The sequence below is a fragment of the Mustelus asterias genome, unplaced genomic scaffold (assembly GCF_964213995.1).
Source record: "Mustelus asterias unplaced genomic scaffold, sMusAst1.hap1.1 HAP1_SCAFFOLD_122, whole genome shotgun sequence".
Classification (NCBI taxonomy): domain Eukaryota; kingdom Metazoa; phylum Chordata; class Chondrichthyes; order Carcharhiniformes; family Triakidae; genus Mustelus; species Mustelus asterias.
In genome coordinates, this window is record NW_027590160.1 from 26,043 (window position 1) to 38,665 (window position 12,623).

The 12,623-nt window shown below is 47.0% G+C and overlaps 1 protein-coding gene across 1 annotated transcript; it reads left to right on the plus strand.

Annotated features, from left to right (window-relative positions):
* The first annotated feature begins 424 nt into the window (after positions 1-424).
* LOC144484639 (uncharacterized) lies at positions 425-4,071 on the plus strand. Its single transcript, XM_078203100.1, has 2 exons — positions 425-568; positions 2,017-4,071. Exon 2 carries the CDS (start codon positions 2,375-2,377, stop codon positions 3,353-3,355), a length of 981 nt encoding a protein of 326 aa, XP_078059226.1. The 5' UTR covers positions 425-568; positions 2,017-2,374; the 3' UTR covers positions 3,356-4,071.
* Positions 4,072-12,623: the final 8,552 nt, after the last annotated feature.

The window sequence follows — 12,623 nt, forward strand, 5'->3', positions numbered from 1 at the left end:
GAGCGAGAAGCCGCTCGGTGAGCTCCCCCTCCCCCCGGCCCGGGACTGCGCAGGTCCAAGGGAGGGGGAAGCTGTGAATTGCAGGGCAGATCCTGCCCCCTGACCTTCTGAGGTGTTGATTAATAGGAAGAGTTGGAGGACCGGAAGGACTCTGGTTCTCCAGCTGATCAGAGCGCGGGCTTTGCGTGAATGAAGATTGAGCTTCAGACAGACTGAAACTTCCTCCTGTCTCCAACATCAGAGAGGTTGTTTCTGTCGTGAAGTGGTTGTCACGTTTGCCTGACACGCAAAAGGTCCCCGGGTCAGAACCGGGCAGGAATGTTAATTTGTTAATTCCAGCATCTGAAAGTGGGAAGGGGGAGGAAGGTGAGCTGTTGCCTGCCTGCCTGCCTGTCGTCTGGCCTGCCTGTCTTCCGTCCGTCCGCCCACTGGAGGGTGCTCTCTCCCTGGAGGGAGAGAGGACACGGAGTGACTTTCTTTCTTTTTTCTTTCCATCTATGGGAGGGAGGACTGCACGTTTCAACATCGAGGGACTGAGTGGTTGGGCTGGTGCCCTCATCATCAGAAGGTCGGTGCCTGAAAGGGATGGGGGGGTGAAGTAAATTCAGACTGTTTTTTCCATCTGCGGGCGGGCGGGCGTGAAGACACCCCGGACTTGAACTGTTTGCGCCCAAAAGGGCTGGAGGAGTAAAGTCCCCCACCCACTGCTGCTGCCCCCAACACCGGCACCCCCTCCCCTCTTTCCCCCTGACTGGGGCACCGGCCCCCCTCCGTGCCTTGTCCCTCGTCCTCCCTCCTGCTCCTCCGACCTCCTCTCTCGCTCCGGGGAGAGAGCACCTAGATCCCCATCCACCTACCCTACCCTCCCTTATTTTTCCCTCCTCTTATACGTCCTGCCGTGGCAGAGCCTTCTCGGCCCACCTATGCGGGCGTGGCGGCTGCCAGAGCCCCCGCCGCTCCCAAGGCCCTGCCACCTTTTTCGTTGCTCACGCGGCAGCTCGGGGTGAAGTGCTACGCCCACCCCGACATGTCCATCGAGGCCTGTGTCAAGGCAATGGCTGGGGTTGTCGGCCCCTCAGCCATTGTCGCGGCCTCTAAGATGTACGGCCGGGCCGTATTCTTTTTGAAGGCCACCCACCCGCCACATTTATCATTCCCCGCGCGCCGCCCTCTACCTTGTATTGTTCTCGCTTCCAAGTTGAAACCGTCCGTCCGCCGCCGCCATTACCCGCACTGCGCATGCTTCAGGTCCCGCCCCTCATTCACTCCGATTGGTTGGAGGACCAGCCGCTCCCGCTCGGTCCTCCAGTCCCGCCCCCTCTTCCTATTGGTCCGGAGCTGCCGTCAATCAGTCCCCGGGCATTGTGATGTGGAGCATGCGCAGTGTCATTGCTGTCCTTGGCGCTTGTTTGTCCCGGAGAAGCGGAGTCAGCGTTAGGCGGTGGCTGGGAGGATTTGGAAACACTTTGTGGATCCGCAAACCCTTCAGAATCATTGTCAGCTCCCTGGTTTGCAGCTGCGGGGCTTCTCCCTCCCTCCCGGGAACAGACCCAGGTTAACGGCCCCATCCTGGCTCAGCCACTGGAGGATGGTTCACATCAGAGGATGGGGGAGGGGGACAATAAATAAGAGGTTACACTTTGGCCTCAAATCAATGAGGGTTCTGATCTCTGGGAAGGAAGGAAACCCTGGGAGGTGGGCGGGGAGGATTCACAAACACCCGCTGGAGGCCCCAACACCCCCAATAAGACCCATTGGTTTTATTGTCAGTCTGCAGACAGGAGCTGGAGAACTGAACCCAGACAGAGGAGAGGGAGAGAGAAAACTGGGAGTGGAGGAAAGAAATGGTGAGATGGGTTTGGATTTCAGCCCAGGGAGGAGGGAGAGTGTGTGGGACGGAGATTTACAGATTTGGGGGAACAAGAGAGGAAAAAATGTTCCAGACGAACTAGAATTGTCTGTTCAGAGTTTCTATCGTGTTCTGACAGTGATGACTTTTCTAAACTGTTTTTACAGGATATTGGAAGTGAAAGATTGGCAGACAGAAAATTCAAACCGGACATCACATCTGACAAAGTCATTCAGTTCCTTCGGAGCTGAATATCATTGGTCTTTGAATATAGAAAGAGAAATATTTGTCTGTTCTGCCTGTGGGCAAAGAAATTAAACATCAGTGTGACCGGAAAAGCATCGAGACAAACACACACCCGAGTGAGAGTGTTCCAGTGAACTGAATGTGGAAAGAGCTTTAACCAGTTACACAGCCTGAAAAAACATCACAGTTCACAGCAGGGTGAAACTACGTGTATGTTGTGTGTGTGGATGAGGCTTGAACTGATCATCCAACCTGGAGAAACACAAGGACACCCGCACCATGGAGAAACCGTGGAAATGTGTGGATTGTGGGAAGGGATTCGGTTTCCCATCACAACTGGAAGTTCATCGGCGCAGTCACACTGGGGAGAGACCGTTCACCTGCTCCGTCTGTGGGAAGGGATTCACCCATTCATACAACCTTCTGACTCACCAACGGGTTCACACTGGGGAGAGGCCGTTCACCTGCCCTGTGTGTGGGAAGGGATTCACTCGCTCATCCCACATTGTGACACACCAACTTGTTCACACTGATGAGAGAATGTTTACATGTTCTGACTGTGAGAAGAGTTTTAAATGCAAAAAGGATCTGCTGACACACCAACGAATTCACACTGGGGAGAGACCGTTCACCTGCTCTGTGTGTGGGAAAGGATTCATTCAGTCATCCCACTTGCAGACACATCAACTTGTTCACTCTGATAACAAACTTTTTAATTGTTCCCACTGTGAGAAGAGCTTTAAAAATAAAAAGGATCTGCTAACGCACCAATATGCTCACACTGGGGAGAGGCCATTCACCTGCTGTGTGTGTGGGAAGGGATTCAGCCGTCCATCTGCCCTATTGAACCACCAGAGAATTCACACTGGGGAGAGGCCCTTCACCTGCTCAGACTGTGGGAAGGGATTCACTCGTTCATCCAACTTATTGAATCACCAGCGAGTTCACACTGGGGAGAGGCCGTTCACCTGCTCTGTGTGTGGGAAGGGATTCAGTCAGTCATCCAACCTGCTGACACACCAGAAAGTTCACAGTGCGGAGAGGCCATTTACCTGCTCTGTCTGTGGGAAGGGATTTTCTCATTTATCTTATCTTCTGAAACACCAGCGAGTTCACACTGGGGAGAGGCCGTTCACCTGTAATGTCTGTGGAAAGGGATTTATTCAGTCATCCCACCTGCTAACACACCAGCGAGTTCACAAACGACTGCAAGGTTTGGATTCTACTCTTAATGATGCTGTTAATCATATCCAGGACTGAATCGTGTTCACTCTGACAGTCTTCATCCGTTGAGGTTTAATATTCTGAATAAATATGAAATAGACCAGCTTTGTTTTTTAAAATTGTTGTCGATTTTTGTCTTTCCCACCTGACCCCACATCACCAGGCTGGAGCTCAGAAAGGACAATCGGGGGAGGATCATATGGCAAACAGGACGCAGTCCTTCAGGGTCACAGAGAGGGACAAACAGCACTTTGCTCTTCCTCATCTCTCTTCACGACAGCAAAGTACCCGTGTGGTTTAATCCTGAGATGTGCAAGAACCTCAGTCGCTCCCTTCTATGTTTCAGCGCTCCTAGACCAGGAACAGAAGTTCCTTTACAACTGTGTTTAGAGTCAGGAAGAACAACAGTGAATGCTGGTAGGATGCTGCTAAATCAGAGATTGGTGCAAAACTCGGATCTGTTCCTGACTGAGAGTGAAACGGCAGGATTAGATTTCCAGACTGAAAATGCAGAAAAGTCTAAAATATTTTAATGTGTTTGTGTCAGTGCCAGTTTATTGAACAGAAACCAGTTTAAAATAAATTGGTTAAAGTCTGCATTAAAGTAGCAGCTGGAGAGTTCAAAGGAACCTGTTATCTGCTGGGACAATTAGACAACAATTTGATTCCCAGATAAAAAGGAGCTACAGCGTGTCCAAGAATTCCCAGTTTTATTGATGAGGCTTCCCACACACTGTCCTTTTAAATAAACCTCACTCCTATCAACCTTTAACCATTATAAACAGAATAGAGAGAAGAGTGAAGCTGTGCCTGTCCCTTTAACTGGAAACTGAACAGCATCAAGCCCCAACTGTCCCTTTAAGAATGAATGATGTGTTCAGCTGAAGATTCCTATTGGTAGTTTTCTGGGTGATCTCCTTATTTTGGATTATTCTCAGTGATCCTCAGTTGTGTGAACCTCTTCTCACTCACTTAATATCTCTCCTCTCTGTCAGATACTCACTTAATATCTCTCCCCTCTGTCAGGTACTCACTTAATATCTCTCCTCTCTGTCAGATACTCAATATCTCTCCTCTCTGTCAGGTACTCACTTAATATCTCTCCTCTCTGTCAGATACTCAATATCTCTCCTCTCTGTCAGATACTCAATATCTCTCCTCTCTGTCAGATACTCAATATCTCTCCTCTCTGTCAGATACTCACTTAATATCTCTCCTCTCTGTCAGGTACTCACTTAATATCTCTCCTCTCTGTCAGATACTCAATATCTCTCCTCTCTGTCAGGTACTCAGTTAATATCTCTCCTCTCTGTCAGATACTGACTCACTTAACATCGCTCTCCTCTCAGACACTCATTTCACTTACCTTCCACCTCTACACTCAATTAAACACGCTCCTTTCACTCCCTTACCTCTCTCTCAAATACTGTCTCAGTCACGTAACCTCTATCTTTCTCTCAGACACTCATTCATTTAACTTTTTTATGTCAGATAGTGCTGAAACTCACTTAATTTTTTTATTCTCTGGTTATCTCTCTCTAAAAAAGCACCAAACACCTTCAATCTCTCTTCTCTGTCTGAGACAACATCGAATTTACAGAGACTCAATCTTCTCTCTCTGTTTTTTTTATTCATATGTGGGACACAGGTGCCGCTGACTGGCCAGCATTTATTACCCATCCCTAGTTGCCCTTGTTCAGAGGGCAGCTGAGAGTCAACCACATTGCTGTGGCCCTGGAGTCACATGTAGACCAGACCGGGTAAAGACAGCAGATTTCCTTCCCTAAAGGACATTAGCGAACCAGATGGGTTTTTCTGACAATGGTTTCATGGTCATCACTCGATTCTTAATTCCAGATGTTTTAAAATTGAATTCAAATTCCACCATCTGCCATGGCGGTATTCGAATCTGGGTCCCCAGAAAATTTGCTGAGTTTCTGCATTAACATCTAGCGATAATACCACGAGACCATTGTCTCCCCACTTCTCTCTCCCACTTCCTCTGACAGGCCCTGACTCACTCTCATTTTCTGATCACCCTCTTTGGGGGAAACTCATTCCTTTCTATAATTTCCCCTCATCTCTCCCAGTGATGACCCTCAGTCCATCTCCCAATTCATTGACTGTTAAAAACCCAAATAATCTTTGTTTATTGTTTAACATGGGAATGGAGATGAATGTAATGCTGAGAGCGGCAGCAATCTGTGTGGTTGTTCTTGATGCTGTCAGAGTGAGTTCACCCTCACAGGCAGGAAGAATATTCACGGTGATAACATCTCAAACTGATGTCGCCTGTTTCATTCTCAGGAAATACAACTTCCTTTTCTCTGCTGCCGGTTGCAAACCGCGCATCTCACTTCTGGGCAAAAAATAAATCCAGGGGCCACAATCTGGTGAGAACATGTATCAGTGCGGCCTATATCCATCCACAGAGACAGGGCAGAGTCACACAGGATCACATTGCAGTGACATTTACAAATGAGTCTGTTATTTCTGTTCAGAGTCTCCATTCCCGGATATAACGAGCTGTATTTGTGGATCAGTCACTGAGTTCCCTCTGCTCCCCATAGCTGGGAACTGATAGCCTGCTCCCTTATATTGTATATCATTCTCTCTGTATTGCTTGTTTCCTCTGTTTCTCAGCTTTTATCTCTGACCACCTCATCTTTCTGTTTTTTAAAATCTCTCTCAATGTTTCTGTCTTTCTGTCTCTCCTCTGTATCTCTCTCAGTCTCTGTGTGTTCCTATTTAACCGAGATGTTCAGCATCATGAAGGGTTTCTGATTGATTATAGAAGGAAAAACAGGGAAAAAAGCAGAAAAACTCAGCAAGTCAGAGAGAAACAGTTAACATTTTGAGTCCATATGATTCTTCAGGGCAGGAAAAACATGGGCTTTTCTGTCTTAGATCAGGGTACGTGATGGGGAGGTTTAATAGAGATGTTTAAAATGACAAACGATTTATGATAGTGTCAATGGAGAGGAACTGTTTCCCAGGTGCAGGAGGGTCTGTCGATGGAGAGAAACTTACCCAGGTGCAGAAGGGTCTGTCGATGGGGAGAAACTTTCCCAGGTGCAGAAGGGTCTGTCGATGGAGAGAATCTATTTCTCAGGTATTGGAGGGTCTGTCGATAGGAAGAAACTGTTTCCCAGGTGCAGGAGAGTCTGTACACAGAGGGGATACAGAGATTTAACATATTTGACAACTGGAGAGGGTGATGAGGATGATTTTTTACACAATAATTTGATGCAATCTGGAATGTACAAACTGACAGGTGCTAGAAGCAGATTTCAAGTAAAGTTTATTAGTCACAAGTAAGGCTTACATTAACACTGCAATGAAGTTTTGTGAAATTCCCCGTGTCGCCACAGTCCGGCGCCTGTTTGGGTCAATGCATCTAACTAGCACGTCTTTCAGAATGTGGGAGGAAACCGGAGCACCCGGAAGAAACACACGCAGACACGGGGAGAACGTGCAAACTCCACACAGTGACTCAAGCCGGGAATTGAACCCGGCGCTGTGAAGCAGCAGTGCTAACCACTGTGCCGCCGTGCTGCCCAGCCACCGTGCTGCCCAATTTAATAGTAAATTTCAAAGAGAATTGGATAAATACTTGCAGAGGGAATTTGGCAGAACGATGGTAAATGGGATTAATTGACAGTTCACTCATCTTTGTGACATTCTGAATGTTTCTCTCCTGAGGTTTTAACATTTGATCTTTTCACAATGTGTCTCAAACAGAAGATCAAAACATTGGGTTTGATGAGCTGTCAGATCTGTTTCCCATGTGACTGTAACTCAAGAATTGCAGATAAGCATGAGAAGGAACTGATTATTTTCAGTTCCTCTCACAGGTACACCTCAATATCAGAAATCTCTGGAGTTCCCCATGTCCTCATTATTCTCCCCTTGAGCATAACAGCTCTCAGTCAAGTAGAGTCAGTAACACATGTCTCTGCCATGATGTTTGCATTCCTATTTTACCACTCACCTCCCAGTGACACTCAGCATAACACACAAACCTCAAACTATCATTGCCCCCTTACATCTTGTCCTCCTCTTACAAGCAAATATTTGTTGGGCCTCTTGTCTCCCTTAATGTCAGGTTACCTGCAGGCAAAATGACCTCAGCGACACTGGAACCGATCTTTGTGATTATTATTGTTACACCAGATTCCAATCAGCCCCAGGACCTGCAGTTGTAAAATGCAGTAACATTTTAATATCAGGCATGTTATTGTCAAATAGTAAGTGGCAGAGTGACAAATAACAGAATTGGAATATATTATATCAATAGACCATGACTCACTCGCTATCAAATGAGACCCAAACTTTGGTTATGGTGCACGAGATATTGACTGTATTATCATTACATTGGATCCCCGGGCCTAGAATATCCGACGCTAAAATGCCACCCTGACTACCTTCCATGGGAGTTCACCTCTGTTAGCCTGACAGCAGTTTACGTCCCACCCCACGCAGGCGTGAAGACGGCATTGGATGAAATATACACCACCACAAATAGCCTTGAGACGAGGCCTTGTCCTGAGGCCTTGTTCATCGTAGCCGAAACTTCAATCAGGCCAAGCTCAAGGGTGTTCTACCAAGGTACCTGCAACACATCTCCTGTTCCATCAGAGGCCCAAACATCCTAGACCACTGCTATACAAATATCAAAAATGCCTACTGCTCTATCACCAGCCCACACCTTGGAAAATCAAGTCTGTGCTCCTGCTCCCAGCTTAAAAGCAAAAACTGAAATGGGAGAATCTGCCAAAGAAAGTCGTGCAATATTGGTCTGAGGAATCGGATGATCTCCTACTAGACTGCTTAGAGTCAGTAGATTGGTCAGTATTTAAAAACTCTGTGACCAGCCTGAATGAGTCCTCCACTACAGTAACTGACTCATTAGTAAGCGTGTAGAAGACTGTGTGCCAAAGAAGCAAATCCATGTGTTTCCCAACCAGAAACCATGGATGAACAGGGATATCCACTGTCTGCTGAAGTTTAGATCTGAGACGTTCATGTCAGGCGACACTGACCTATACAAGACAGCCAGATATGATCTATGAAGATCCATCAAAGATGCCAAAAGACAGTACCGGATCAAGCTAGAATCCCAGGCTATCCACATGGATTCCCGTCGACTATGGCAAGGTCTGCAAGACATAAAAGGCTACGAGATTAAGGCAGGTAAAATCACCGGCTCCAATGCACCCCTCCCCACTGAGCTCAACACATTCTATGCCCGTTGTGAGCAAGAGGTCAGCGAGAGCACACCCTCCATCCCAGAAGCCTCGAATGATTCTGTATGTTAGGTCACCAGTGCAGACATCAGAGTAGCCTTCTCAAAAGTCAACCCATGGAAAGCAACTGGCCCAGACGGGGTACCCCAATGAGCACTGAGGTCCTGCGTGGATCAGCTGGCAAGGGTATTCACAGACATGTTCAACCTCTCATTACAACAATCTAAGGTCCCTACCTGCTTCTAGAAGAGGACCATCATCCCGATACCAAAGAAAAGCCAGGGCAGCGTGCCTTAATGACTATCATCCGGTGGCTCTGACAAACCATCTTTTTGTGATTCATGCACAAGGACACCCAGGTCCCTTTGCGCAGCAGCTTGCTGCAATTTATTACCATTTAAATGCATGGTTGGGGACCCCGCGCACCCCCGACATTCTCTCTTCCACCTTCTTCCATCGGGAGGGGGATGCAGAGGTCTTGGGGTCGCGTGCCAACCGACTCGAGAGCAGCTTCTTCCCGTGCTGCTGTCGGACTTTTGGGTGGGCCTATCTTGCATTGGGTTGGTCTTTCTCTGCACCCTAGCTGTGGCTGTGGCACTGCATTCTGCGCTCTCTCATTTCCTTCTCTATGAACGGTATTGTCTTTATAGCGCAGAAGAAACAATACTTTTCATTGTATGCTAAAACATGTGACAATAAAAAAAAATAGTCCATTTTGCTGTTATTCCTACCAAAATGGATGACCTCACATTTACCAACATTGTACTCGATTTCTGTTGGCAAAATAGGTTGCATGCTTACTTTTTAATTATACAATGTTCAGAGCACTAAATTTGACACACAGAATCATAGAATCCCTATAGTGCAGAAGGAGGCCATTCGGCCCATCAAGCCTGCACCGACAACGATCCCATCCAGGCCCTATTCCTGTAATCTCATGCCCCAACATGAAAGGGGCAATTTATCATGGCTAATCCACCTAACCTGCACATCTTTGGACTGTGGGAGGAAACCCACGCAGACACGGGGAGAATGTGCAAACTCCACACAGTAACCTGAGGCTGGAATTGAACCCAGGTCCCTGGCGCTGTGAGGCAGCAGTGCTGACCACATGTGACCAATAACCAAGGACATGGCAGACATGACCAGTGTGTGAATTGCTGATGAATGGTCTTGTCCCTGTTGTTCCAATCTGTGTCCACAAAGGGACAATCCAATGGCAGAGCCATTGCCCAGCATTCACTGCGGGAGCTGCTGCGCATGCGCACTGTCAGGCTGTGATTGGAGCATGCGCGGTGCGGGTGCTGCAGCTTGACGGAAGCGCGAGGCGGTCGTGTGGCTTTCGCAACGGGTGAAATAAAACACCGAGTGTGGATGGGGAACGGAGCCGGTGGGTGGAGAGATTTCATTACCACCAGACTCGGCTCGCAAAGTTCGAGTAAAAATCTAACGGTCCCCCATTTGGACCGAGACGGTTGTTCTCTCGGTGTCGGGCCGGGCTCGCCGGCCGCCATCTTTATAAGGGGCAATGTTCCGGCAAGGGCGCTGCCATCTTTATAAGGGGCAATGTTCCGGCTAGGACGCTGCCATCTTTATAGGGGGCAATACCAGCAGCAGGACAGAGCTTTATGCATTTCTATGTTAAAAGCAAAATTCTGTGAGTTCTAGAAATCTGAAATAAAAACCGAAAATGGTGGATTGCTAACCTGGACTGACAATAATGTATTTACAGGATACTCGGAGGAGAGAATTCACAATTCAAAACATTGTATCTAGATTCAGTCGATTCATCAAGATCATTGACCTTTGAATGTGTAAAGAAGCTGTTCTGTCTGTGGGAAATTATTTCAGCTATCAATGTGTCTGGTATTTGGATATAAGACTGATAATTTCAAAATCAAGATTCCGCTTGACTGGAAATCATGACAAAGTACTGCAGATGCTGAAATCTGATGAAGGGTCATCCTGACTCGAAAAGTTGGCTCTATTCTCTGTCCACAGATGCTGTCAGACCTGCTGAGAGTTTCCAGCAGTTTCTGCTTTTGTTGTGACTGGGAATCAATGTGGGTGAGCAGGCACTGAGGTCTTGGGGCTAACTGGACTTGCTGTCATAGAGTCACACAGCACAGAAAGAGGTCCTTCAGCCCATAAGTGAACAAGCGAGGAAAAGATGTTCCACAGCATCAGAATTGTCTATTTAGAATTTCTGTCCTGTACTTACGAGGATTCATTTTATAAACTCCTTTTACAGGCTATGAGAAAGGGAGGAATTCCAAACAAGAACATCAAACCAAACATGACATCCAACATCTACTCACTTGATTCATCAGCGCTTGAATATTGTGAACCTTTGAATGTGGAATGAGAAATGTTTCTCTGTTTCTGTCTGAGGATTTCAAACTGAAAGTTTTGAAACAATTGACTGGAAAAGCACCGAGTGAGAGTGTTCCAGTGAACTGACTGTGGAAAGAGCTTTAACCAGTTATACAGCCTGATAAAACATCACATCATTCACAGCAAGGAGAAACCATACAGTTTGGACAAGGTTTCAACTGATTGTCCAATCTGGAGAGTCACAAGGACACTGGCATCATGGAGAAACTGTGGAAATGTGGGGACTGTGGGAAGAGCTTCAATTACCCAAAGCTGAGAAAACGTTATCATTGTCACACTGGGGAGACACCATTCACCTGCTCTGTATGTGGGAAGCGATTCACTCAGTCATCCCATCTCACTGACCATCAACTTGTACACAGTGATCAGAGACCTTTTAAATGCTCTGATTGTGAGAAGAGGTTTAAAAGCAAGAAGCATCTGGTAGCACATCAGCTTGTCCACACTGGGGAGAGGCCGTTCCTCTGTTCTGTGTGTGGGAAGAGATTCAATCGGTCATCCCACCTTCTGACACATCAGCAAGTTCACACTGGGGAGAGACCATTCCTCTGCTCTGTGTGTGGTAAGGATTCATTCAGTCATCCCAACTTCTGAGACATCAGCGAGTTCACACTGGGGAGAGGCCATTTACCTGCTCTGAGTGTGGGAAGGGATTCAGTCAGTTGTCCGACCTTCTGGTACACCAGCGAGTTCACACTGGGGAGAGGCCATTCACCTGTTCTGTATGTCGGAACAGCTTTGCTCAGTCATCTACTCTTCAGAGACACCGAGTTCATACTGGAGAGAGGCCATTCACCTGCTCTGAGTGTGAGAAGGGATTCATTCAGTTATCCGACCTTCTGAGACACCAGCGAGTTCACAAATGATTGTAGAATTTGGAGTTTGTCATTGCTGCTTTTAGTGACATCCCGGACTGAACATGTGGCTGTGTAAGCTGAGGTGTGTAAGGAATGTGTCCCAGCCACGCTCTTCCATGATTCAGTGGTCCTGGAGGGAGAACAGAAACTCCTTTACAACTGGGTTTAGAGTCAGGAAGAACAACGGTGAATATTGGAAATGTGATGTCAAGTCAGAGATTGGTGTTAAATTGGGATCTGTTCCAGACTGAGACTTTGAGAAGAAATAGAAATGTGGAATGAACATTTAAAATGTTTGTGATATTCCTGATCTATCATTGTCAGACAATAACAACACTCTACATTTATATTGTCTCTTTAACAGAGTAAATGTGAAAACTGACACTGTTTTCAGATGTTGTCACTGATGGGAATATGTTGATAAGAAATAAGAGGCCAAGCCTCTGGAGACACCAGAGGTAAGTGTGGGAATGGGAAGGGAAGATATTATAAGTGATTCTCTGACTCTGATTGAAGAGAGAAGAATAGGTTTAAAGTTTAATGTTTATTTATTAGTTTCACAAGTAGGCTTACATTAACATTGCGATGAAGTTACTATGAAAATCCCCTAGTCGCCACATTCCTGCGCCTGTTTGGGTACACTGAGGGAGAATTTGGCATGGTCAATGCGAACCAGTACATCTTTTGAACTGTGGAGGAAACCAGAACATCCGGAGGAAACCCACACAGACAGTGACCCAGAATCGAACCCGAGTCCCTGGTGCTTGAGACGGCAGTGCTAACCACTGTGCCACCGTGCCGCCCATG